The sequence below is a fragment of the Poromitra crassiceps genome (assembly GCF_964638095.1).
Source record: "Poromitra crassiceps genome assembly, chromosome: 17".
NCBI lineage: Eukaryota > Metazoa > Chordata > Actinopteri > Beryciformes > Melamphaidae > Poromitra > Poromitra crassiceps.
The window spans coordinates 7,384,674-7,408,156 of record NC_139635.1 but is presented as its reverse complement, the minus strand read 5'-3'; the positions used below and the strand labels follow the sequence as shown (position 1 = coordinate 7,408,156).

The window sequence follows — 23,483 nt, the reverse complement described above, 5'->3', positions numbered from 1 at the left end:
GTTAAAACAGTTGAGTATGTCCAGGAAGTCTATTGCACTTTTGCAGTCCGGGGAGTCAATGTGGAAGTTGAAGTCGCCAAGAAGTAAAACAGACAGTGAGTATGTGGACAGTTGTGTGAGGAATTCTGAGAAGTCGGATAGGAAGGAGGGGTTGGGTTTGGGAGGACGGTAGATGAGAGCAATGAGTAGAGATGTGGAGCCAGGAAGTATGAAAGCCAGGTGTTCAAAGGAAGGTGCAGCAGGGATGGAGAGTGGTCGGGGGTTTAGGTCTTGCTGGTAGATGACAGCAGTTCCTCCTCCTCGTCCCTCAGTGCGTGGGTTGTTTAAGTATAAGTATCCAGCGGGGGTGGTTTGATTGAGTGAGAGATAGTCGTGGGGTTTTTGCCAGGTTTCAGTGAGACAGAGCAGATCCAGTTTATTGTCAATGATGAACTCGTTGAGAATGAGACTTTTATTGTTGAGGGATCTTGTATTAAACAGGGTGATTTTTAGGTGCTTTTGTTTTGAAGTTGAATTTGCGGAAGTGGTTATTTTGCGGAGGTTCAAAGTATTCACGTGGGGGTTGATCTGATGACGTGCATTGTTGTGATGACGGAAGGCGGAAGTGCAGGAGCTGTTTTCGGAGTTGGACCAGAGAGATGGGATGCAGTTTATGGCGGTGGATTTATAGACAAACTTGCGGCGGGAGCTTCTATGGATGTAGCGGTGGCGTCGTAGCAGTCCGGAGTTTGTTATTGCTGTGATGAGTTGCGTAGGAGGAGGTGATTGATGGTTTAGCCGGAGGAGTTGCGTGGTTGAGTAACGTAGTGCCATGGCCGAAGCAGTACTGGAACAGATGTTGAATGAAAGATGCGGTAGGCACGTTGGCAGTAGAGAGACAAGCAAAACAAGCAGCATTGTGGATGGAGAGGCTTGGTGTTCTGGGCCGTGGCCCGTTGTAGTGGACGGCAGCGTTCTCACCGGGCCAGGTGGAGGCCTGCCCGGGATCTGCCTTCAGCCGCGGGCGCGGCGGTGTTCTTCGGCGGTAGTGGAAGGCAGCGGTCCCAGCCAACAGGGGCTAACCGCACCGAGACAGGTGGAGGCCTGTCTGGGGTCTACCTTCCAGCAAGCGGTGGTGGAATAGAAGTCCGGCTGGACACAGGTGAGTGCCAAGCGCAAAACTAGTAATCCAGATGGAGTGAGATGGATTGTTATTTCAGGCCGATAGCCGAGTTTTCTGTTTTGGACAGCCGATGACAGTGGCAGATTGAGTCCAAACAGATCAAAATGAAAATATAGAAACTAAAGCTAATTCAAACTATTTGCTAAACGGAGGGAGAAGCGGCAGCCAAAAGCGCGCCAGCGTCCTCTCCACAACCGGAAGTCATTACAGTACAGCTACTACACTATTTGGACTATTTGGATGGCTGTATAGATAGAACTGGAGGAGCAGATTGGATTTTACTTTGAATTTTTTGAGCTGCCGGAGGTGAAAAAGTCTTTGATTGGCCTTTTTGATTATGTGACCGGTGTTATTGTCCCATTTGAGTGTGTTGCTGATGTGGGTGCCCAGGAATTTGTATGTGTCTGTGGTGGTTATGGGTTGTCCGGAGATGTGGAGGGGTGTCTTGGGGGGTGGATTCCGTCGGAAGTCTGTGATGAGTTCTTTGGTTTTGGAGGTGTTGAGTTGTAGGTTGTTGTCCTGGCACCAAGTGACCCCTTGGGCCACTTGGTTCCGGTAGTGATCTTCATTATTGTTGGTGATGAGTCCAGTTATGGTGGTGTCGTCTGCATATTTGAAAAATGGAACTGAGCTGTGGTGGGATGTAAGGAGGTTGGTGTAGATGGAGAAGAGCCAGGGGGAAAAGACACAGCCCTGGGGGGCACCAGTACTGAGGGTCAGAGGGTAGGACAGGAGGCTGCCTATCCTGACCCTCTTGACGCCTCCGCCACAGGAAGCTTCTGATCAGATAGCAGAGGGAGAGGGGATTGTTCATGTCTGTCATTTTATGGAAGAGTTTGACCGGGTCTATGGTGTTGAAAGCGGAACTGAAATCTATGAAAAGGGTGCGGATGTAGGTGTTGGGTGAGTCCAGGTGTTGTAGTGAACTGTGCAGGGCTAGGTTGACAGCATCTTCAACTGCTCTGTTGGGGCGGTATGCAAATTGATGAGTGTCCAGCAGGGGGGAGGTGAGTTGTTTCAGGTGGGAGAGGGTGATGCGTTCGAATGATTTTATGACAACAGAGGTGAGTGTGATGGGGCGGTAGTCGTTGAGGCAGGTGATTTTATTGGATTTGGGTACTGGGATGATGATAGAAACCTTGGCACAGTCCAGAACAGTACAGTGGTGTAGCATGGAGTTGAATAGTCTGGTGAATGGGGGTTAGGGTTAATATTTCTGTCAAAGACATGTATGTTAGGGTTAATATTTCTGTCAAAGACATGTATGTTAGGGTTAATACTCCTGTGAAAGACATGTATGTTAGGGTTAATATTTCTGTCAAAGACATGTATGTTAGGGTTAATATTTCTGTCAAAGACATGTATGTTAGGGTTAATACTCCTGTCAAAGACATGTATGTTAGGGTTAATACTCCTGTCAAAGACATGTATGTTAGGGTTAATACTCCTGTCAAAGACATGTATGTTAGGGTTAATACTCCTGTCAAAGACATGTGTGTTAGGGTTAATATTTCTGTCAAATATATGTATGTTAGGGTTAATAGTCCTGTCCGGTTTTAAAAGGGGCTTATTCTGTTGTTTGGTATGAGGATGTGTTGCAGAATCACTATTATGTTACAGAAATCAATGACAGAGAGGGTCAAAAATGTACATTTATTAATCTGAAAATGTTACAGATAAATACTTTAAGTTGGTGTCATGTTAGCATCCTTGTAAAGAATCTTCCCGGCCTCCAGGCTTAACTCCTTTGAAGTCCATTTGTCATTCCTGCTTCCCCAGTGATCTCTTTCCCTGAGCTCCCAAACTCATCTTTCAAACCAACCCTCACATTTTCAGCTGTCACCATAGTTGACTTATTGTGCGTGAACTGCAAACCAAGGAAGCAATTAAGTTCCGTTTTTATATTAAAAGCCACCTAAGAATTTATTTTTGAATTTTTTTGTATTTTATTAGCATTATTTCTTAATTTCATTGTCTTTAAGATTATGTAATATTTTTCTTCCTAAACTACTTATTCAGCCTAGTCAATCAACTGTCCCCCCCTTCCTCCCACAAGACGATGTTATAAAGTTCCTAGTGATAAGAAGGCCTATGAGCCGCGTGTTCTAGAGGTAATTAATGATGTTGAGAGCAACATTAGAAAAGCCCTGTTAATGGCTATATGCTCAAGCCAAAAAGTACAAAAAAGGCACGCACATCCAGTGAGGGGTTAAAACCAGGTGCAGGACCGAAGTGCAAATAAGTAATAAAAAGAGTCCGCACACTGGCAGCTGCTCCCAAATATTTATTTGACCACAAAAAAAGGTGACGTTTGGGGCAAAGCCCTTCCTCATGTCTGAGGAAGGGCTTTGCTGTATCAGCAGTAGTAGTCTATAATCCTGGCTGAACAACATAAACACTGTGGTTACCCTTTGTAGCGGAGTGACAGGGAGCAGCAGAGCCCAGCGCTGCAGATAGGGACAGAGTTAGTCTTCCGGACAGAAGGGAGAGGAGGAGGCTGGCCAGCGAGACTAGGACAGAGCAGAGCCCATTGGCATTGGCTGCGTTTCCCAACAAAGAAGCTTCTTAAGGAGTTAAGAAGGCTCCAAAGAAGTGTTTCCCAAACACCTTCTTAACAGCCTTCTTAACACATTGCTAAAGAAGGCTCTTAACATGTTCACTGCCAATGACGAGTTGACTCGTCAAAAAAAATCCAACGGTTGACTGCCAATGACGAGTTGAGTCGTCAAAAAAAAAAAAAAAAAAAAAAATTGACGGTGGGACGTGGATCAACGCCCCCCACGTCTCCTATAAAAATATTGGAGCCACCGAACGTGTACAACCCATTCCACCGACCCACTAAGTGGCGACAGTGCTCTCCAGACTAGAAAAAGCCGAGCCAAAACTGTAGGGGAACGCGCGAGTAAACCATTCTCATACTGTAAAATGGATTGGCGAAAACGCTTTCGCTTTCGCGCATTATCGCGCTGGGAGCTGGCGGTGGGGGATTGCAAATTTGCATAATAGATTATGCGTGCAACACACTTTGAAACACGGCAGAAAGCCCACAATCGCACGCAGCTTCATTGCAGCTGAGCTCACAACCGAAACGACTCATGCAGACTCGCCCAAAGAGCAGCCGCCAGCAGCCAGGCAGCACAGACAGGCAGAGCCTCGCTTGTGACAAACGCTGCAAAGCCACCAGAGACACACCCATGGAGGGAGGAGTTTGAAGGAGAGGGGGGTTTCCTGCTGCTATGGAGGAAATTACTGTTCAAAACTATTGTTTAGATGTCTGACGTCTTACGCCAAAAATAAATGGTTAAAGTGACTGTTCTATCGAATTTCACAAAAAGCCATTTATCTCAGAATACATTTTCAGACGCTGAAACCATGCTGTATTCTACTGCTAATGCCTACATAACTACTAACTCTACAAACTAACTCTTTTAGACAGAGAAAGCACACATTCTATTAGTTCTTTTGAGATCATTTGTGTTCACAAAATCTTAGCAGAAAAGAATCCTCGGCTCTTGAAAGATGAGCCAGAATCCTAAAAAAAAAAACTTGGCAGAACCTACCTACAGTATTGAAAAAAGGGCTGGCAGTGAATGTGTTAAGAAGCATCTTAACTGGAGCTGTCCACCATCTCGATGTGAGAGGTCCTCTGCAGCCCACTAGATGGCACTCTGAGCCCACCAGTGGGCCACGACCCAGTGGTTCAGAAACACTGTTGTAGAATAACCTAATCGTGGTCATGTTAAACAAGAACTTCTTCTATTAAACATTATTTATTTCAGACATGGACTGCAGATCAAATTGCTTTATATACACAGCATACAACAAAATTGCGAGAAACACTACAAAATTTGAGCGACCTTGGGTTCTGTGAAAGGTGCTATATAAATCCACAACATTCTTATTATAAAAGGAATCCATTCTGATTAGAGGAATATAGGACACAAGTATCTCCTTTTGCCTGACGCGGCTGGATCTGCCAGTGTTTCGTCATTAACTCATTCATGGCCAGTTTAGGACTGCCAATATTTAGCACAGGCCAAAGATTTTCATAATTGTTGGTCATCTTTCAAGACCCACAGTAAATTATCTATTAGCACCAGAGTGATTTGCAATACCTCAAAATGAAGATGTACGTCTCTGGGTTCACCAGGAAAAAAAAAGTGAGCTTTTAGCATGTTCTGTACTCTACTTATATCCATTTATATACACCCTGTTTTCACCCAAAAGGTCTCTCTGAGATGACAAACAGGAGAAAAGGCAATTTCTGTAAAATACACATTCTCAGGCAGAACTCGCTCTCAATTCTTTTATTTTGAACTGTATTGACATCAGACATGTAAATACTATTCGTTATGACACAAATGAAAAAAAAAAAATATATATATATATATATACACATGAAGTGCTTTTTTTTTACATTCAACAATACAGCAGTGTGAGTGAGTGTGCAGACAGACACACAGACAGACAGACAGACAGACAGACAGACAGACAGACACACCGACAGACAGACAGACAGACACACACACACACACACACACACACACACACACGATCCCCCTTCGTTGCGTGATTTCTAACCCCACATAGGATAAGCAATAACCACGCCCTGTGGCGCCGGGATTGGCCAGGAGCAACACTGGAGGGCACGCAGCCCAGCGATTTCATGAACCAACTGAATAGCTCTTGAGAACGGACAGCGGGCTGCTGTGACTGCCGCTTCTTAGCTGTTCGTGTGTTTATTTTGTTTTGTTCTGGTCCACCCGTCCTCGTCCATGTCTCCCTGTCCTATCCTCCCTGCTATTTGATCGTTCCCGTTTTCCCCTCGGCTATTCAACACGTCCTCACCGCCCTCTGATCGATCATTTCCTCATTCCTCCGATGATCAAACGCATCTCTGGATTACTTTCTCCCGTTTTCTCCCGGCTGGCACACAGGAAAGCGACCAGCTCCTGCAGCGCGCCAAGGGGCGTTTCAATGGCGTTTCTCCTGTCTGCACAAGGAAGCGTTTATGCGTTTTCTGCTTTTCCTCTTGCTCAATTTCAAAACAACAGCTGCGGTATGTGTTTGTTCACGTGTTGTCTTAGATGCTAGGGACCTGATACTATGTCACAGGCTGAGGAAGTGTTTGAACTACGCGCTGCAGTAATAAAAACAAAAACACGTCAAACACGTCATTGGCCCTCTGGGCTATTCCTGATAACACGTCAAAGACGTCATTGGCCCTGAATGAGTTAAGAAGGTGTTAAGAATGCCCCAGACCCTTCTTACAAAACCTTAACGAAAGATCATCTTAGCGCTAAGAAGCTTTTGGGAAACGCAGCCTTCTTAACGAGAGATCATTTTAGGCTAAGAAGCAATCGGGAAACGCGTTGGCTTCTTACGGGAGCCTTAAGAAGGGTCAAAGAAGCTTCTTAGCGCTAAGAAGCTTTTGGGAAACCCGGCCATTGACAGTAAGCAGAGCCCCAAAGCAGCCGCTCATCGCGGCTGCCTTTAATAGCAGTTCATCTCCAAAAGGCAGCAGACTTGCAGGGATTTTTTTTCCCATTTCATGACCAAACAACGTGAAACACACCGTGAACACCCTCCAACGCGAGGGGAATCTGTGAGTGAGAGACGAGTGCTTGCCTGGGTGCAGCAGGGCACTGGTGACAGACAGCCTGAGAGAAGCGAGGAGGAGAGGGCTCCATGCTGGTGACTTGCCGAGCTGCGTGAAGTGAACACTGCTACCGTACACAACACAGGTCGCGCAAAATTACCCGTTTCACTATCAGAATTTGGTCCAGTAACATTAGAAAGTATAGAAGTGCCACAAGATTACTTCCTCATCAGACCGCCGTCAGACTCCAGGCATTTTCCTCTCTACCCTCGCTGCTGTACGTCCCGAACAGAATTGTTTTACCTGGAAATACTCAGTGATTAAGGGGCTCACGCGCAAATGTCGGTGCAGTTCGACTTAAAAAAAAGTGAAGTAACAAGTAACAAGCCTGTTTAAACCGCAATAATTGTAATTACGTTACGTTACTGATGAAGTAATTTGTTACAGTACTCTTTCCGCAAAAAGTAACTTAGTTACTGTAACGCGTTACTTAATAACGACTAGTCGCGTTAAGCGTTAGTCCCAACACTGATTAAGGCGCACTGGAAGATTTTAAGGTGGGAAAATGCATGTAAATACATGCACTCTGGAGCCCTGAGAGGGCCACCAACCTGGCAACCATGCAGTTTGTTTTACACCGCAGTGAGGGAATGGTTTTGACAGTGGTTGTATTATTTATATAAGCTGTGAGCCATGAGCCGCCAGTTAAAGTGGCTAGAGCCGCGCATCAAGGATCTAGGGACTAGGCCATGGTTAGTCTCGACGCCAGACCCCTGAGAGTTCCAGTTCCTGGTATATGGTGTGCTGCTGCACTGTCTTGTCTTTTTTGACTGAGAGTGAACCAAGACAAATTCCTATCAACTTTGTTGACATGGCAATAAATTGATTGAATCTTGAATCTTGTGTATATCAACGTTACACAACGTTACAGAAAGAAAATGGAGTCTGCTATTGAAATAGTGCTGTAAGGGTATGTGGTCGGGGTGGATGGGGGGGCGTAAACACTTGCCTTTCACACCAGAGAGTCATGTTTGCATCCCAGTCATGGTCACAGCGTTTCTGAGGTCAACATTTCAATCGTGAGGCACATTTAATTTTTTTGTTATTCAAGACTAACCCAAACCATAATCCTAATCTCAACCAAATTGATTTACTTGCCTAAACGGAGGCTAAATCGGACTTCCCTCCACATCTGACAATAAACCTCATGGTATTCACTCACTATGTGAGAAATGTCATGCTTTTTTTGAAGCAGTGCACAAGTGTTATAAGCACATTTTGTACATTGGACTCTGAGAAATGGTGGCCATCTTGGATTTGAAGTCAAATCCGCGTTCCCTCCGCATTTTAAGCTTAGGTCCTTAAGATTGTCAGGTCTAACCATCCCACCTCCTGCCCCTTTGATCCTATACCTTCCTCTCTTCTCCAATCCATCTCCACTGATCTATCTCCCTTCCTCACTACCCTTATCAACTCCTCTCTGTCCTCTGGTCTTGTACCAGCTCCTCTAAATACTGCTAGACTCAAGCCACTGCTTAAGAAACCTTCCATTGACCCTACTGCCATCCAGAACTACCGACCTGTCTCTCTTCTCTCATTCATTTCCAAAACCCTTGAACGAGCAGGTTCCGAACAACTTTCTCTCTATCTCTCCCAGAATGAGCTACTGGATCCTACACACTGCTAAGGCCTCATCCCTTTCCTCTGTCCTTGTCCTCCTTGACTTGTCTGCAGCTTTTGATACAGTGAACCACCAAATCCTTCCACTCTCTCTGATCTAGGTATCTCAGGATCTGCACTCTCCTGGTTTGCCTCCTATCTCTCTAACCGCTCATACCAGGTTTTATGGCGAGGATCCCTATCCAGATTCTGCACTCTTAGCACTGGTGTGCCCCAGGGCTCAGTCCTGGGCCCCTTGCTATTCCTTCTCTATATCAGATCTCTTGGCCATATGATCTCATCTCATGGCTTCTCTTATCACTGCTATGCTGAACACATTAAGACCTAGCTCTACCCTTCCTCCCCTGCCTTAGACACGCAAATCGAGGCACGTATCGCTGCATGCCTCAAAGACATTGGTGCCTGGATGTCTGCCCACTAGGGTTGTGCGACGATGTCAACCAAATAGCCATCGTGATGGTTCCACAGTAGAGATGCGCGGATGAGCTTTTATGGCACCTTAATCCGCGTGTATGCATGAACCATTCGCCCGCCATAAATCAGCGCAAATTATTTCATACTCTTTATAGATCCGCGCCCGCTGTGCACCTGACCTTTCACAACGCTATGAGTGATTTTGGTAGATTAACTTACTGTTTCTGCTGCCGTCGGTGCGATCGCTGCAGTCGACTCCAAATAAACATCCATGCTGTATTATAATCCAGTCCAGCACTTGCCCTTGTAACATACTAGGCTAATGCTATAGCTTTAAGTTTAGATCAAGACTGGATTGAGCTGTATAGGAAAATAATACTTCTCTTCCAACATGTCTTAAGTGGAGAGTGGAGACTCCTGTTTCCTGGTGACATCATTGACCATATAAGGAGTTAACAAAGAGGGCATCCCATCGCGTGGCTATTTGTTTACTACTGCCCCAGTGCCTTGGGTCCTTGCCATCTAACAATAGGCGGCTAACATAGGTGGCTAACATGTGCCAGACGAAAAATTAAGCTTAAAATACGTTCATAGACTAGATAACGTAATTAATATTAATGTTCCTCATTAATGATACATCATTTCACCCGCCCACAACCCATCCGCTTTTAATCAGAATGTTTATTTTTATGATCCGCCCCACGGGATCTGCGGATCTCTATTCCACAGTGAAACATTGTGATGGACGATGGCATCATCGTTGACGGGGGGGGGGGGGGGGGGGGGGGGTATTAATTAATCATTTATAAAGACGCTGTGGTGCCGTAATGCTGTTTGGCTCCGCCGCTGCAATGCACATTAACAGCAGGGCAGCTGAGCTCTACATGAGCCAGGCGACTGAAGCAGTGGCTAGTGTCATACCAGAATATTGAACCAACGGCGCAGAGCAAATAATGTTCACGTTGCAGATCCTGACCAACAACTTGTCTGTTGAATTTAACTAGCTGGCAGAAAACTGACAGAATTACTGGCGGATATAAAGTAAGATTCACGTGGGCTTTTGAACCTAATGACAGAGAGAGTTGAGGAGACTGAGGAGAGTTGAGAGAAACACAGCTGCTGCTGCTGCTGTATAATGGAGCGACTTCAACTTTCACTTTGGAAACAGGCAAATTAAATTCACAGTTGTAGACTTGTACTCACTTTGGGTTGAAAACAGGAAAGAACATGATGTTTCTTTTTCACAACAAAACAACTGACTTCGCGTGGGCGACATAAACAAGCGCACCCAGTTCAGACTTCAGAGAAGCAGTAGGGGGGGGAGGGGAGGCCCCCACGTGTCACGGTAAGTGGACTTGGTCTTTTTTATAATTAATCACGATGATCCGATGTAGAAGGCTCCCTGGTCGATGGGGGGGTCGGCCCATCACGATGGTCGATGCCATCGTCCATCATGCCAACCCTACTGCTATCTCAAGCTGAATCTTGGTAAGACAGAGCTACTCTTCTTCCCTGGGAAAGATTGTCCTCTCACTGACCTTTCCATCTCCATTGACAACACTACTGTTTCCCTCTCACAGCAAAACATCGGAGTGATCCTTGACAACCAGCTGTCCAACTCGGCCTGCATCGCAGCAACTGCTCGCTCCTGTAGGTTCTCCCTGTACAACATCCGCAAAATCCATCCGTTTCTCACAAGGGAAGCAACACAACTCCTGGTCAAGGACTACTGGAATGTTCTTCTGCCTGGGCTACATACCTGCCTCAGCCATCCAACCACTTCAGCTCATTCAGAACACTGCAGCTCGCCTGGTGTTCAACCAACCTAAATTCTCTAATGTCACTCCCCTCTTCCGTGACCTTCACTGGCTTCCCATCTTGGGTCGCATCAAATTCAAGACACTAGTACTGGCCTACAGGGCAGTCCACATGACAGCCCCTCCACAGCTGTCTGTCCACAGACGCTGCGTTTTTATTTTTACACTCGATGATCCTTTCGCATCTGAATTATTGTATAACTAGCTGGTCGCTGACAGGAGTAACCATTCTCAAACCAGCCGAACTACTTTATAAAAAAGCCCTGAAAATACTAGATAAAAAACCCTTTTCTCATCACCACTGTCATGTCATACGTAAATATGGCATGCTAAGTTTTGAGAACTTTAGAAATTTCACCTCTGCCTGTCCAACACGTTCTCACTCCGACCACGTAGCATATTGACGCTTTGTCCCGTCCCTTATGCGCCACTTGTTACTAACATGGTACCCTTGAGCGACCCATGAAACGACTTGGGCTTTCCGACTAAACTCAATGCAAACCCATAGAAGTCAACTTTGACGCTTATGGCAACTGCTCCCCCATCAGCCTAACTGCTCGCCCATTAGTCAACTGCTCACCATTAGCGTCTGGGGGGATAGGTTTAGGCGTGGGAGGTGGGAGAGGTTAGGTTTAGGGTCTGGGGGAGGTTAGGTTTAGGCATGGGGTGGGAGAGGTTAGGGTTAGGGTTAGGGTCTGGGAGAGGTTAGGTTTAGGCATGGGGTGGGAGAGGTTAGGTTTAGGGTTAGGGTCTGGGAGAGGTTAGCTCCTCCAGACCCTAATGGGCGAGCAGTTGACTAATGGTGGAGCAGTTAGGCTAATAGGGGAGCAGTTGCCATAAGCGTCAAAGATGACTTCCATGGGTTTGCATTGAGTTTAGTCAGAAAGCCCAAGTCGTTTCATGTGTCGCTCAAGGGTACCATGTTAGTAACACGCGACGCACAAGGGACGGGACAAAGCGTCAATATGCGACGCGCTCAGAGTGAGAACGGGTTGGCCTGTCTAATATACAAAGTTCTACATGGACTGGCGCCGCCTCCTCTTGCTGACTTTATCAAATATCGTTCGACCGCCAACTCGACCCGTGTCACTCGGGCCATCACGAACAAGGTCTGTGAGGTCCCCTTTAGAAAAACTTCCTTTAGCCAGAAGACCTTATCCTACATGGGAAGCACTCTCTGGAATAATCTACCTCCCTCGATTAGAGAATGCCCTAGTCTCGCCACCTTCAAAGGCCAGTTGAAAATATGGCTCAGATCAAACCAACAATGTGATCACAATTAACATACTTAACATATCATTTGCCATGTTTTGCAGCATGCTCTGTGTGTTTTATTTATTTTAGGTTTTACTAACCTTTTATACTATTAATTTTTTTGGTACTATTAATTGTGTGTGTTTTAATCATTTTTGGTTTTACTAACCTTCTGTACTTTTAATCTTTTTTGTACTATTAATTTTTCTTTCGCTTTCATGATTACATCAACCTGCCATGGGACTACAGGTGGAAACTAGCCCTTGGGCTATAACCTGGCATATTTACTGTACGGCTGTACTGTTCATTAATGTGTAAAGTCCCATTCTTTAAATAAATGAATCCTATGAATCCTATGAATCCATATCTGCAATCTATGGTCAAGTTCCAAACTTCGCATCGCTCCCTTCGCTCCTCCACTGCTACGTAGGCTCATGTCACAATGTCTATGACAGCATCCGTGATGTCATCAGTGAAATCATTATTGACCAAAATCATCTTATGACATCACTGATGATGTCATCGGCATGACACATACATACAGACACTCCTGGAATATGGCACAATATGACACACAGTAGTGATGCACGGGTCAGGGTTTTTAAACGCCCGCACCAACCCAACCCGTCATCGGAGCCAGTCCGCCCGCCCGCCCCGTTAAAATATCTGAAAATGCCGACCCAACCCGAACCAGCAGCCCGCAAATGGCCAATTTAATGTAATATGTCTCTGGACTCACGATGAGCGCAGCAGAGCTCTCCAATGTGTCCAAACTCTTCTCTCTCTCGCAGACAGACACAGACATGCGTGCCGGTGCGCAACTGGACAATAGTTTTACTGCTCTGGATGCGTTGCGCAGCTGCTTTCATGTCGTTCTTTCTGCTTGTCAGCGTTACAAACTCAGCTATTATCGATCTTTCCTAAATTAATCCAAGGTCTTCAAATGGAGGTAGCAGGTAGAGAGGAGGTAGGCTACAGAAACAGTTCTTATTCTTTCCAATTTCTTTTAATTACCTCATGCGCTCTCGTTGCAGTAAAGTTGACAAATAGATCACAGTTGAGTCCACACAGAAAATCTGCGGTGGCATTCGTTTTATGGACACTTCAAATAATAATTACAGCGAATAATCCTTCCAAAATGTTTGTTTTGAGAGCACATAGGCTACCTCATTTGAAGCGTTTCTTTACTAGTGCAGCAGGTGCACTGCAGACGGCTTCAGACTCGCTGATTGTATGCACGTGTGAGAGAGTTCACGTCTTAATAAAGGGTTACTCTGTGTCTTTCACTGCTCTAATTAAATTCTATTATAATGTTGCTTTGTCATGTTCTGAGCCTGCCCCGCCCGCACCTGCGATATTTTCATAATTTGCCAACCCAGACCGCCTGTGGGGCGGGCCAGCCCGCGGGACCCGGCGGGTTCTGGGTGACCCGCGCATCACTAACACAGACATTTGCCAGACATACTGACAAACAGACACTGCGGGAATTATAATACTGCTGGAATTATAGTATAGATCTAATGTATAGTATAGATCTAATATTCAAGTGTGCTCATACCATGATAAAAGTTTCACAAAACTGAAAGTATTTCTTGGTGAGAGTGTAGGGTCCCCTTGGTAATCTAGAACAGTTTTTAAATGTATAAGTGTAATGGTCTTTTAACTAGACCTGGTTTTATGCGGTCTAGATGGGGCAAAAACAATGAAATCTTAAATTTTTCCATTTTCACAGATAGGATAACATTTTCACAAATCTCAAAGTGTTTCTTGGTGAGAGTCGGGTCCCCTTGGTAATCTAGCCCAGATTTGAAATGTGTAAATGTAATTGTCTTTGAATTGGACCTGGTTTTATCTGGTCTAGATGCGAAAAAACAATGAAATCTCAGTTAAATCACCCATTATTTTAGTTTTCACAAATGGGATAAAAGTTTCACAAATCAGATAGTGAGTGAATACCGTAAGGTTTATTTTCATATGTGGGTGGAAGTCAGATTTGGCCTCAATTCCAAGATGGCCACCATTTCCCCAAGTCCAATCTACAAATGTGCATATAAAAATGTTGCACTTTTTCAAAGAAGCATGACATTTCTCACATAGTGAGTGGATACTATGAGGTTTATTGTCAGATGTGGAGGGAAGTCAGATTTGACCTCAAATCAAAGATGGCTGCCATTTTCCTGGATCTAATGTACAAATGTGCTCATAACAATTGTGCACTTTTTCAAAGAAGCATTACATTTCTCACATAGTGAGTGGATACATGATGCTTTAAGCTATTTGAGTCCACAAATTATATTAAAAGTACAGGGAATCAAATATAATGAGTTAGAGTCTAATATGTAGAACGTATTTTGATAGAAATTACATATTCTGGGTTAGAGTCTAATAATCTATATATATAATCAAATAGGGGTTAGACTAACCGATTCTAGTTCATTATATATATAGATTATTAGACTCTAACCCAGAGAAAAATAACATTGACACATTTAAACTGTGGAAAAACAAACAATATGACATGTCACTCCTACTCAGCCTCTGATTAGCTTACCCTCAGAACAACCACAAATCAGAGACAGGGTGGGTCTTGAGTCAGACTTCACATCAATTCTTCGTCTAAACTAGTAATGAAGCCTCGTATTGGTGGAAATTCCCCCAGATTCCCCACATCACTCCCCACATCACTGATGACATAATCCGTGATGACATCATCGCAGAATTTATAATAGCCTCACCCAGGAAGATATCACTAATGACATCATCACGGATGATGACATCATCACTGATGACATTGTCACTGATGACATCACATCATTAGGTAATTAGGGCAATCACCTATGTGGTGATTGTGGCCGACACAAACATTTAAACAGAGAACAGACACTGATGACATCGTCACTGATGACATCCGACAGCGAAAAGTGCAATGCAACGGTCATTCAAAACGGAATTCCGTAAGCCGAGCTGCGTATCCGAGCTGCAGGGCGAGCCTAAGAATCGAGTGTGCACGAGATGCCTAGTTAATGTTATGTTAATGTTTTCTTTGTTCTTTATTTTTCTTTACAAAAGCAACTCACTGCTGCCGAAATGAGAAACAAATGGCGTTAGAGTTTCCTAACAGTGTGCAGCTCTCAGGTCTCCTCCCTTGCTGATGGTTTCATGTTATCAAAGTTATTCAACATGAGCAAATATGAAGCCTTCCTGACAAACATGTAGGATGATAACATGTTAAAAAACTAACTGTTCTACATATAGATTGGTTTGTTTAACTGAGGCATACTTTGCACAATGTATTATTTACTGCAACATAAATGAATCAATAGATGTCCAAAACCAAAGTGACAAGTGACAAGCCAGAGACAGTATTACTGATACAGATTATTATTCTCTTCTAGTGACGAATACAAGGAGGATTGTCCTGTTGGGGAAAACTGGAATTGGGAAAAGCAGCATAGCAAATACCATATTTGGAGAGACTGTGTTTGAGATCAACCATCTTCCCAAGTCTCAAACACGTATTTGTGAAGCAAAGGGCAAATATGTCCATGAAAGAAACATCACTTTGATCGACACACCTGGACTCTATGATACACACGTGACCGAGGAGGATCTGAAGCCTGCGATAGTGAGGTGTATCACAGAGTGCGCTCCTGGGCCTCATGCTTTCCTCATTGTGCTGAAGGTGGAGAAATTCACACCTCAGGAGGAAGAAATCATCAAAAGGATTAGACAATATTTCACTGCAGAAGCTTTCAAACACGCTGCAGTTCTCTTCACTCATGGTGACCAGCTGCCTCCAGGAATGAACATTCAGCGGTTTGTCAGGGAGAGCAAAGGTCTGAGTGATCTTGTGAAGGAGTGTGGTGGCCGGTGTCACGTCATTGATAATAAATACTGGAACAACAACGATCAGGGGAAAGACAGGAGCAACCAGTTCCAGCTGGCAGAGCTACTCAGCACAATAGACAATATAGTTGAGGGAAACAATGGAGGCTTCTACACTAATGAGATGCTGCAAGCAGCAGAGAAAGAGATACAAAAGGAGGCAAAGTGCATTAAACAGTCATCAGGAAAAATATCAGACAAAGAGGCCAGAGAGAGGGCTAAACCCATAGTTGTTAATAAGTTTATGATCAAATTTGCAGCTGTTGCAACAGGAGCAATACTGGGAGCTTTCCTTGGTATGGTAGGGGTGGTCGGGTTCACTCTCGCAGTTATGCCGTTAACGGCAGTGAAAATATTCAAAGTATTAGGAGCAAAAATCAGATCAAAATACAGATCAGCAAAAGCAGCAAAAGCAGCAAGAGCAGCAGCAGCAGCAGCAGGAAGAACAGCAAAACCAGGAGGAGCAGCAGCTGCAGAAGAAGGTGCAGCAGTAGCAGCAGCAACAGCAGCAGGAGGAACTGCAACAGCAGCAGGAGTAAAAGCCATAGCAGATGCAGTAGCAGCATCAAATGCTATAACAGCAGCAGCAAAAGCTGTAACAGCAACAGCAACAGCAGCAGGAGGGACTGCAACAGTAGCAGGAGGAGTAGCAACAGTAGCAGCAGCAGCAGCAGCAGTAACAGCAGCAGGAACTGCAACAGGAGCAGGAGTAGCAGCAACAGCAGAAGCTGTAGCAGCAGCAGGAACAGCAGCAGGAGGAACTGCAACAATAGCAGGTGTAGCAACGGCAGAAGCTGTAGCAGCAGCAGGAACAGCAGCAGGAGGAACTGCAACAGCAGCAGGAGTAGTAGCAGCAGCAGAAACTGCGGGATTAGCAGGGGTAGGAGGAATAGCAGGAGCATTAGGTATGGCTGCAGGTGTTATTGTTGTAGCGGCAGGAGTGATAGGAGGTGTTGGAGGAGGTGTTGTAGGATATAAGGCAGCTAAGGGGGTAAAAACAGCAGGGGAGGCATCAGGGAAGGCAGCTGAGGCTATCTGGAACAAAACTGAAGCTGGCTTATGTAAAGTAAAGGATGCTTTTTCACTGGGTAAGACAACAGCATCAAAACAACAAAAGAGCAGAGAGGAGGGTGAAAAACAAGCTCTCATTGAAGCTGACGAGATCGAGCCAAAATACTGATTAAAATATATCAATACAAACCCTACACATGCATCACAATTAAATATATCAAAATTAATTAAAATATTTTGGTGTGAGCAATATTTAATTAACTCATTCCCCGCCTTTGGCGTCTCTAAACATTTTTTTTTACGCTTCCCCGCCATTGTGAAATAGTACAGCACGTCTAAAGGTGTACAGGATCGACCACGGTTGTCTAACAAAACCAGGAAGCAGAAAAAAGCAACAATCTCTCATCAGAAAAGGTCTATAGCACAGCTCCATGGCACCGCTCAGATGCTGGTCCAGCAGCTTTTATCCATACTCCATTGGACTGGATTGGACTCCATTACAGCGGAGGGGCAGCCTGTCACTCAAACGTGAAGGTTTTTGTTTTCACCACGCACCACGCAACCTGCACGCAACACGTCCACAAGTCACTTGTCCTCAGGAAATAGTAATCCATTTCCTAAACTCTTGACGCCGTGTAAATTTCAGCGGGTAGATCGCTCCTGACATACAGTAGCCTACAGACAACCAGTCGTCACCCCGCGCAAGACAAACGTGCCACCCGGGCTTCCCTCTCTCAATATGTTATGTTATGTTATGTTATACTTTATTTGTCCCCTGGGGGAAATTTGCCATTGGCATATACACTGTTGCGCTTCGTAGATAATAATACAGACAATACAAGGAAGCATTAACATAGTAGGCTGTGTAGGGCTTCAACAGACAGAAAATAAAATAAAGCCCCTATTTTTGAACAGTCTTGGAATTACATTGGAATTACATACATTTGGTATGACTGGAAAGCTGAGACTCATGGATTCAATGTACCCAATTCTATTCATGTGTGGTGGTGATGATGATGATGATGATGATGGTGCCCATAGTAGGCATTTCATGAGAATTATTTTTCTAAACTTGACCTCGCCCCTGACTTCTTTTTGTTAATACATCATGTCTTACATTTTTCTGTAGGATGTGTGTTGACCTTGTACTTTTCTATTATATACACACACATACAGTTCTTTATATATATTAGGGCTGTCAAACGATTAATTTTCTTAATCGCGATTAATCGTGCGATTAACTATACTTAATCGTGATTAATCGCATCTTTGTATCGCATGTTTAAAATGCCATTATTTTGCATTGCAAAGCATTTTTAATTAGATATTAATAATTCTTACCAGTGTGTCATGATTGGGAATCAAATGAATGCAAATAAATGTACTTTGTGATCTTGAATTTTAGATTTATTTTCAATTCAATAGAAGTGCAATGTAGACAGGAGGTCACAAAATGTCTACAAAATGCATCTTGAATAGAAAATAAATGCACAATAATTGTAAACACTCCAGAACCGATACTTCCGGCGGCGGCGTTGTGGAGCAGTCGAAACCCAAAATGACACAGCCGAAGAAGGCTGTATCTGAGCTAAAAACGTTGGCAATTCCACGTGAATAATGGCTCAGTATTGGAAACTGTGTATTGATAACGTGTATATCGCGTGAAGCCATTGGAGCCAACCTTCCAGTGGTTAGAGGACCCGTGCATCCGAGACTCTGAAGGAAGAATGAGTGATGAATGAGTCTCGCGCTAGCTAGCTGGCTGCTAGTTGGCCGCTAGCTGCTCTGGTATGCTTAGCTTTTAGGTGATAGCTCAAACTCGATGTACTTCGGTGATATTTTAATTCCGTTTTACACAAGGTGCAAACTACTGCTCTTGACTTGTCCACTGTGCCATTTGGGTGTTATTTAAAGTAAAACGAGCCATTTAGAAGCGCATTGCTGTCTTTAAGTCTTCCATGCCTCCACAGGCAGAAGACAGGAAACGGCTGCGAACGGCTTGACTACAAGTACGGGTGCGACGAAGGGACAAAATAGCGGCATGCGATTAACGCAATTAAAAAAAAATAACGCTGACAGCCCATATATATATATATATATATATATATATATATATATATATATATATATATATATATATATATAGTTCATACATACATACACACTCACACACACACACACACACACACACACACGCACACACCTATTGTATCTTGTATTATTATTTTTTGTTTCAATGCATATGACAAATTTATAAATCTGGAAACTTTACATGAGTTTGAGGTGTTGGAAGATGATCTACTTTAACATGATATGATTATTTCAAAGTGAAATGCTCATTGCTTTGTTATAAATGAATGATTCAGAAATAAAACAGCTGATTGCTCACAAGTCTTTTATGTGTATCCATCATTTCATTTCAACCCGCTTTGTATCATTAGAATCGCTGTAATATAACGCAGATGGACAGATTCTGCGCAGTAGCTCCAGGTCCCCGCCCCTAGCTCTGAACTTTTTCATGCAGCTGCTGCTGGTGCTGGCTTTGTGGACAGTGCGTAGTGTATTTATATACAGTCGATGCTCTCTAGCTCTAAGTTCTATACATTTGTGTCTCGCCAAAAGTAACCATGTAGATTCCCACTATGAATTCAGTTTAATAAAATGACGCCTGTTTGCCCAGCATTGCCTCTGAGTTTGGGGCTAACTAATGTTAACCAGGCTGCCTGGTCTCTTCTGTATATCATTACAACAGCTACGAGGAGAGGAGCTTGTGAACAGCATCCCCACAGTCAAATCACTTCCCTGAGATATCCATATAAACTCTGATGGTTTACCCCAAACCTCCGGTGTCTGTTTGTGATGGCAAAGGCTAAAGGCTAACCCGTTAGCTGATGGCTGGTGCTAACTTGTGTGGGCCCATAGCCAAGAGTTGTAACTTTATGAAACGTTGGGGTTGTCCTACAACCCAGGTTTTACGAGTGAGAACGAGGTATCTCACACTATGCCAAGCTGCTTCCTGCAGCACACCAACTGGACAATGTATATTTTCTCAAAGTTGACCCCTATAAAACCACCCTTTGCGCCTGAAGGCGTCATTGGCATCTGGCTATGGCACGGCCACCCGCTCCGCCCCGTGACCACCACGTCACATGCGCGCCATCTTGCCCAGATTGTCACTCACACGTCCAGCAGCCCACTGTTCCGAAGAAGCAGCGAGGCTAGATGTGTGAGATTCCTCGTTTCCACTTGTAAAACCTGGGTTGTAGGACAACCCCAATGTTTTACTTCGTTTCGAACTTCGTTTCGAACTTCATTTCGAACTTCGGAATCTTACATTCGGAATCTCACATTCGGAATCTGCCAATTATCCAACCAACCTCGCTGCAAGGAAGCACCCCTGAGACCTGAGGCTGGCAACGGAGCACATGGCCTCACCTGCAATCTGCAGGCATAAGAGTGACTTAAGGAACTACCGCCTGGCGGCTGACAACACAGAGGGTGCGCTGGCCACATCAAGGCTATAGAACCTAACAAAGGTGTGGTGGGTAGACCATGAGGCAGCCGCACACATGTCTTCCACTGACACACCACGCAACAACCCCCAGGATGTTGCGACACCTCGTGTAGAGTGGGCCTTAATAACCTCCGGGGAAAACCTTCCCCACGGCAAAGTAGGCCAAAGCAATGGCCTCCACTATCCAGTGCGACAAGCGCTCCTTGGACAGTGCCCCACCCAGGGCCTGCGGCTTAAAGCAAACCAAACGAGTAGCTGGTTACAGGTGCGCCGCGTGCATGTCCTGCCCATGTAGACCAGGATCGCACGCACCGGGCAAAGCGTGTTCAAGAGTCGCTCCTCCTCCGAGCTGAAAGGAGGGGGACAAAAGGCAGCCAGGTTCACGACCATAGATCTGAAGCTGGTGTTGATATTCTTGGCCTGTTCAGCTGGGTTAGGCCGAAGCATAACCCTCCACTCGTCATCAGCAAATACCAACCAAGACTGCTGGACCGACAGGGCAATCAAGTCACCAACCCTCTTGCCTGAAGACAAAGCTAACAGCAGCTCAGTCTTCAAGGACAGGAACTTCAGGTCCACAGTTCCCAAGGGCTCGAACGGGGGACCCGAGAGATGCTCCAACACAGTGACCAAGTCCCACTTAGGGAAGACATTACGCAGCCGTGGTCGCAGTCTGCACGTGCCTTTCATAAACTGGAAGACCAGCAGGAGGCTCCCCACCGGTTTCCCTTCGATCTCCATGTGACAGGCCGATATGGCAGCCACATAGACCTTAAGGGACTGAGGGGACTGGCCCGCATCATACAGGCTCTGCAGGAAACAGAGGATGGGCACCAGTGGGAGAAGACTCGCCACTTGTAAGCGTACTGAGAACGGTGTGTTCGCATCCATAGCTGGGCGAGGCAGGTCCGTGGACACAGCCTGGCTAGCGAGGGCGAAGGAAAAAAGCCACGAAGGATTTCAGCTAACAAACCTAGCGAAGCAGGCTAACGAGCTACGGTGCAAAGCAACAGTACAAGCTAGCGATACGCAGGCAGTGCTAAGCTAGCTAATACACGACCAGCTAGCAAGGCTAGCAAGAGAGACTACCAAGCTAGCAGTTTAAGCACGAGAGAACAACCCTTAGCTTTTCGCAGTAGGTCCCGCCGTTCCTGGCTAAGAGGGCCGGTTCGACAAAGTCGTGCAGTCCTCGTCCGCCGCTTCCGTTGGGGTTGATGGAACACAAGGAGATGGGTGTCACTACTGGCTAAGAGCTAACCGTAAGCTAGTCGAGGGTCAAGGGAAGACAAGACATGTCTGTATGGCTGCTGGACAAAAGTAGAGTGATAATCTTGGCAAGATGGCGCGGACGTGACGTGGTGGTCACGGGGCGGTGCGGATGACCGCGCCATAGCCAGATGCCAATGACGCCTTCAGGCACAATGGGTGGTTTTATAGGGGTCAATTTTGATTAAATAGACATTGTCCAGTTCGTGCACTGCAGGGAGCAGCTTGGCATAGTGTGAGATTCCGAAGTTTGAAACGAAGTAAAACCCATTTCCTGGCATACGCAGGCAGTTGGACAACCTGGTAAGTTGTGAAAAGTATATTTCATTATTCCAGCTACGTTATCATTATCGGTTGTTAGTAGCTAACGTTATGCCCCATGAAAGGCTAGCGCTTGAGCAAACTAACACAGCCTGTTGAATGTATGAACAGGCGACTAGCTTGCAGCCCTCAAAACCGATAACGTTAGTTGGAGTAATAAAACACATTTTCTGAACTTACCACTTCAGTACCCAAACCAACGTTACTTCCTCACTCACCTTTCTCGAACCCATGTCTTTTTTATTGCGGTCCCATGATCACACATCAAGCAGCGTCTGGTCTGGTCCCATCAACCACTAGTCTTACGGTAAATACAATATATCCGAGGAGCACTTTGAACGCAGCATGAGGGGACCAGCCAGTGACTGCTTGAGTCTGGCTGCCACAGTTATTTTTATATAATCAAATAACTACTTAAAAACAAACTGATTAGAAAAATTAGCACTTGGAGAGGCATTAACGTGATAAGAATGATCTAAAATGATAGAAACCACCTTTGGATTTCTTTTTTGAAAATACGAAGCCTTCTGCCCTCACAAACATCTATGATACTGTAAAATGTAGAAAAAACTGGACTACATGGAGATTGTTGACTAATGCGTACACAATCTATTATTTCTGTAACTGAGGCATACTTTGCACAATGTATTATTTACTGCAACATAAATGAATCAAAAGACGTCCAGAACCAAACTAACAAGTGGCAAGCCAGAGACAGTATTACTGATACAGAGTTATCATTTTCTTTTAGTGCCGAATACAACAAGGATTGTCCTGATGGGGAAAACTGGAGCTGGGAAAAGCAGCACAGGAAACACCATATTTGGAGAGACTGTGTTTGAGATCAACCATCTTCCCAAGTCTCAAACAAGTTCATGTCCAGCAGAGACCAGGTCTGTCCAGGGAAGAAGCATTACTTTGATTGACACTCCTGGATTCTTTGACACAGACAAGCAGATGAACTCTGAGATAGTGAGGTGTATCACAGAGTGCGCTCCTGGGCGTCATGCTTCCCTCATTGTGCTGAAGGTGGAGAAATTCACACATCAGGAGGAAGAAATCATCAAAAGGATTAGACAATATTTCTCTGCAGAAGCATTCAGATATGCTGCAGTTCTCTTCACTCATGGTGACCAGCTGCCTCCAGGAATGACAATTCAGCAGTTTGTCAGGAAGAGCAAAGGTCTGAGTGATCTTGTGAAGGAGTGTGGTGGCCGGTGTCACGTCATTGATAATAAATACTGGAACAACAACCCTCAGGAGAACTACAGGAGCAACCAGCTCCAGGTGGCAGAGCTACTCTGCACAATAGACAAGATATTTGAGGGAAACAATGGAGGCTTCTACACCAATGATATGCTGCAAGCAGCAGAGAAAGAGATACAAAAGGAGACAAAGCGCATTAAAGAGTCATCAGGAAACATATCAGAGGAAGAGGCCAGAGAGAGGGCTAAAACCAGAGTTGTTAATAAGTTTATGATCAAATTTGCAAGTCTTGCAACAGGAGCATTACTGGGAGCTTTACTTGGTATCGTAGGGGTGGTCGGGTTCACTCTCGCA

General features: G+C 45.0%; 2 protein-coding genes across 3 annotated transcripts in view; both read left to right on the top strand.

Moving 5' to 3' along the window:
• The window catches only part of LOC310791806 (DELTA-stichotoxin-Hcr4b-like), a 403,187-nt gene that overhangs the window by 305,637 nt on the left and 74,067 nt on the right, over window positions 1-23,483 (top strand). The gene's annotated exons all lie outside the window — the stretch shown is intronic.
• LOC310791966 (uncharacterized protein) overlaps window positions 1-23,483 on the top strand; it is a 51,335-nt gene that overhangs the window by 25,305 nt on the left and 2,547 nt on the right. The window contains exons 3-5 of the mRNA XM_083653654.1: window positions 15,322-16,978; window positions 20,835-21,058; window positions 22,675-23,483. The exon at window positions 22,675-23,483 is cut by the window's right edge and continues 2,547 nt beyond it. Coding sequence (XP_083509780.1) covers window positions 15,322-16,978; window positions 20,835-21,058; window positions 22,675-23,483 — 2,690 coding nt within the window. The remainder of the gene's footprint in view (window positions 1-15,321; window positions 16,979-20,834; window positions 21,059-22,674) is intronic.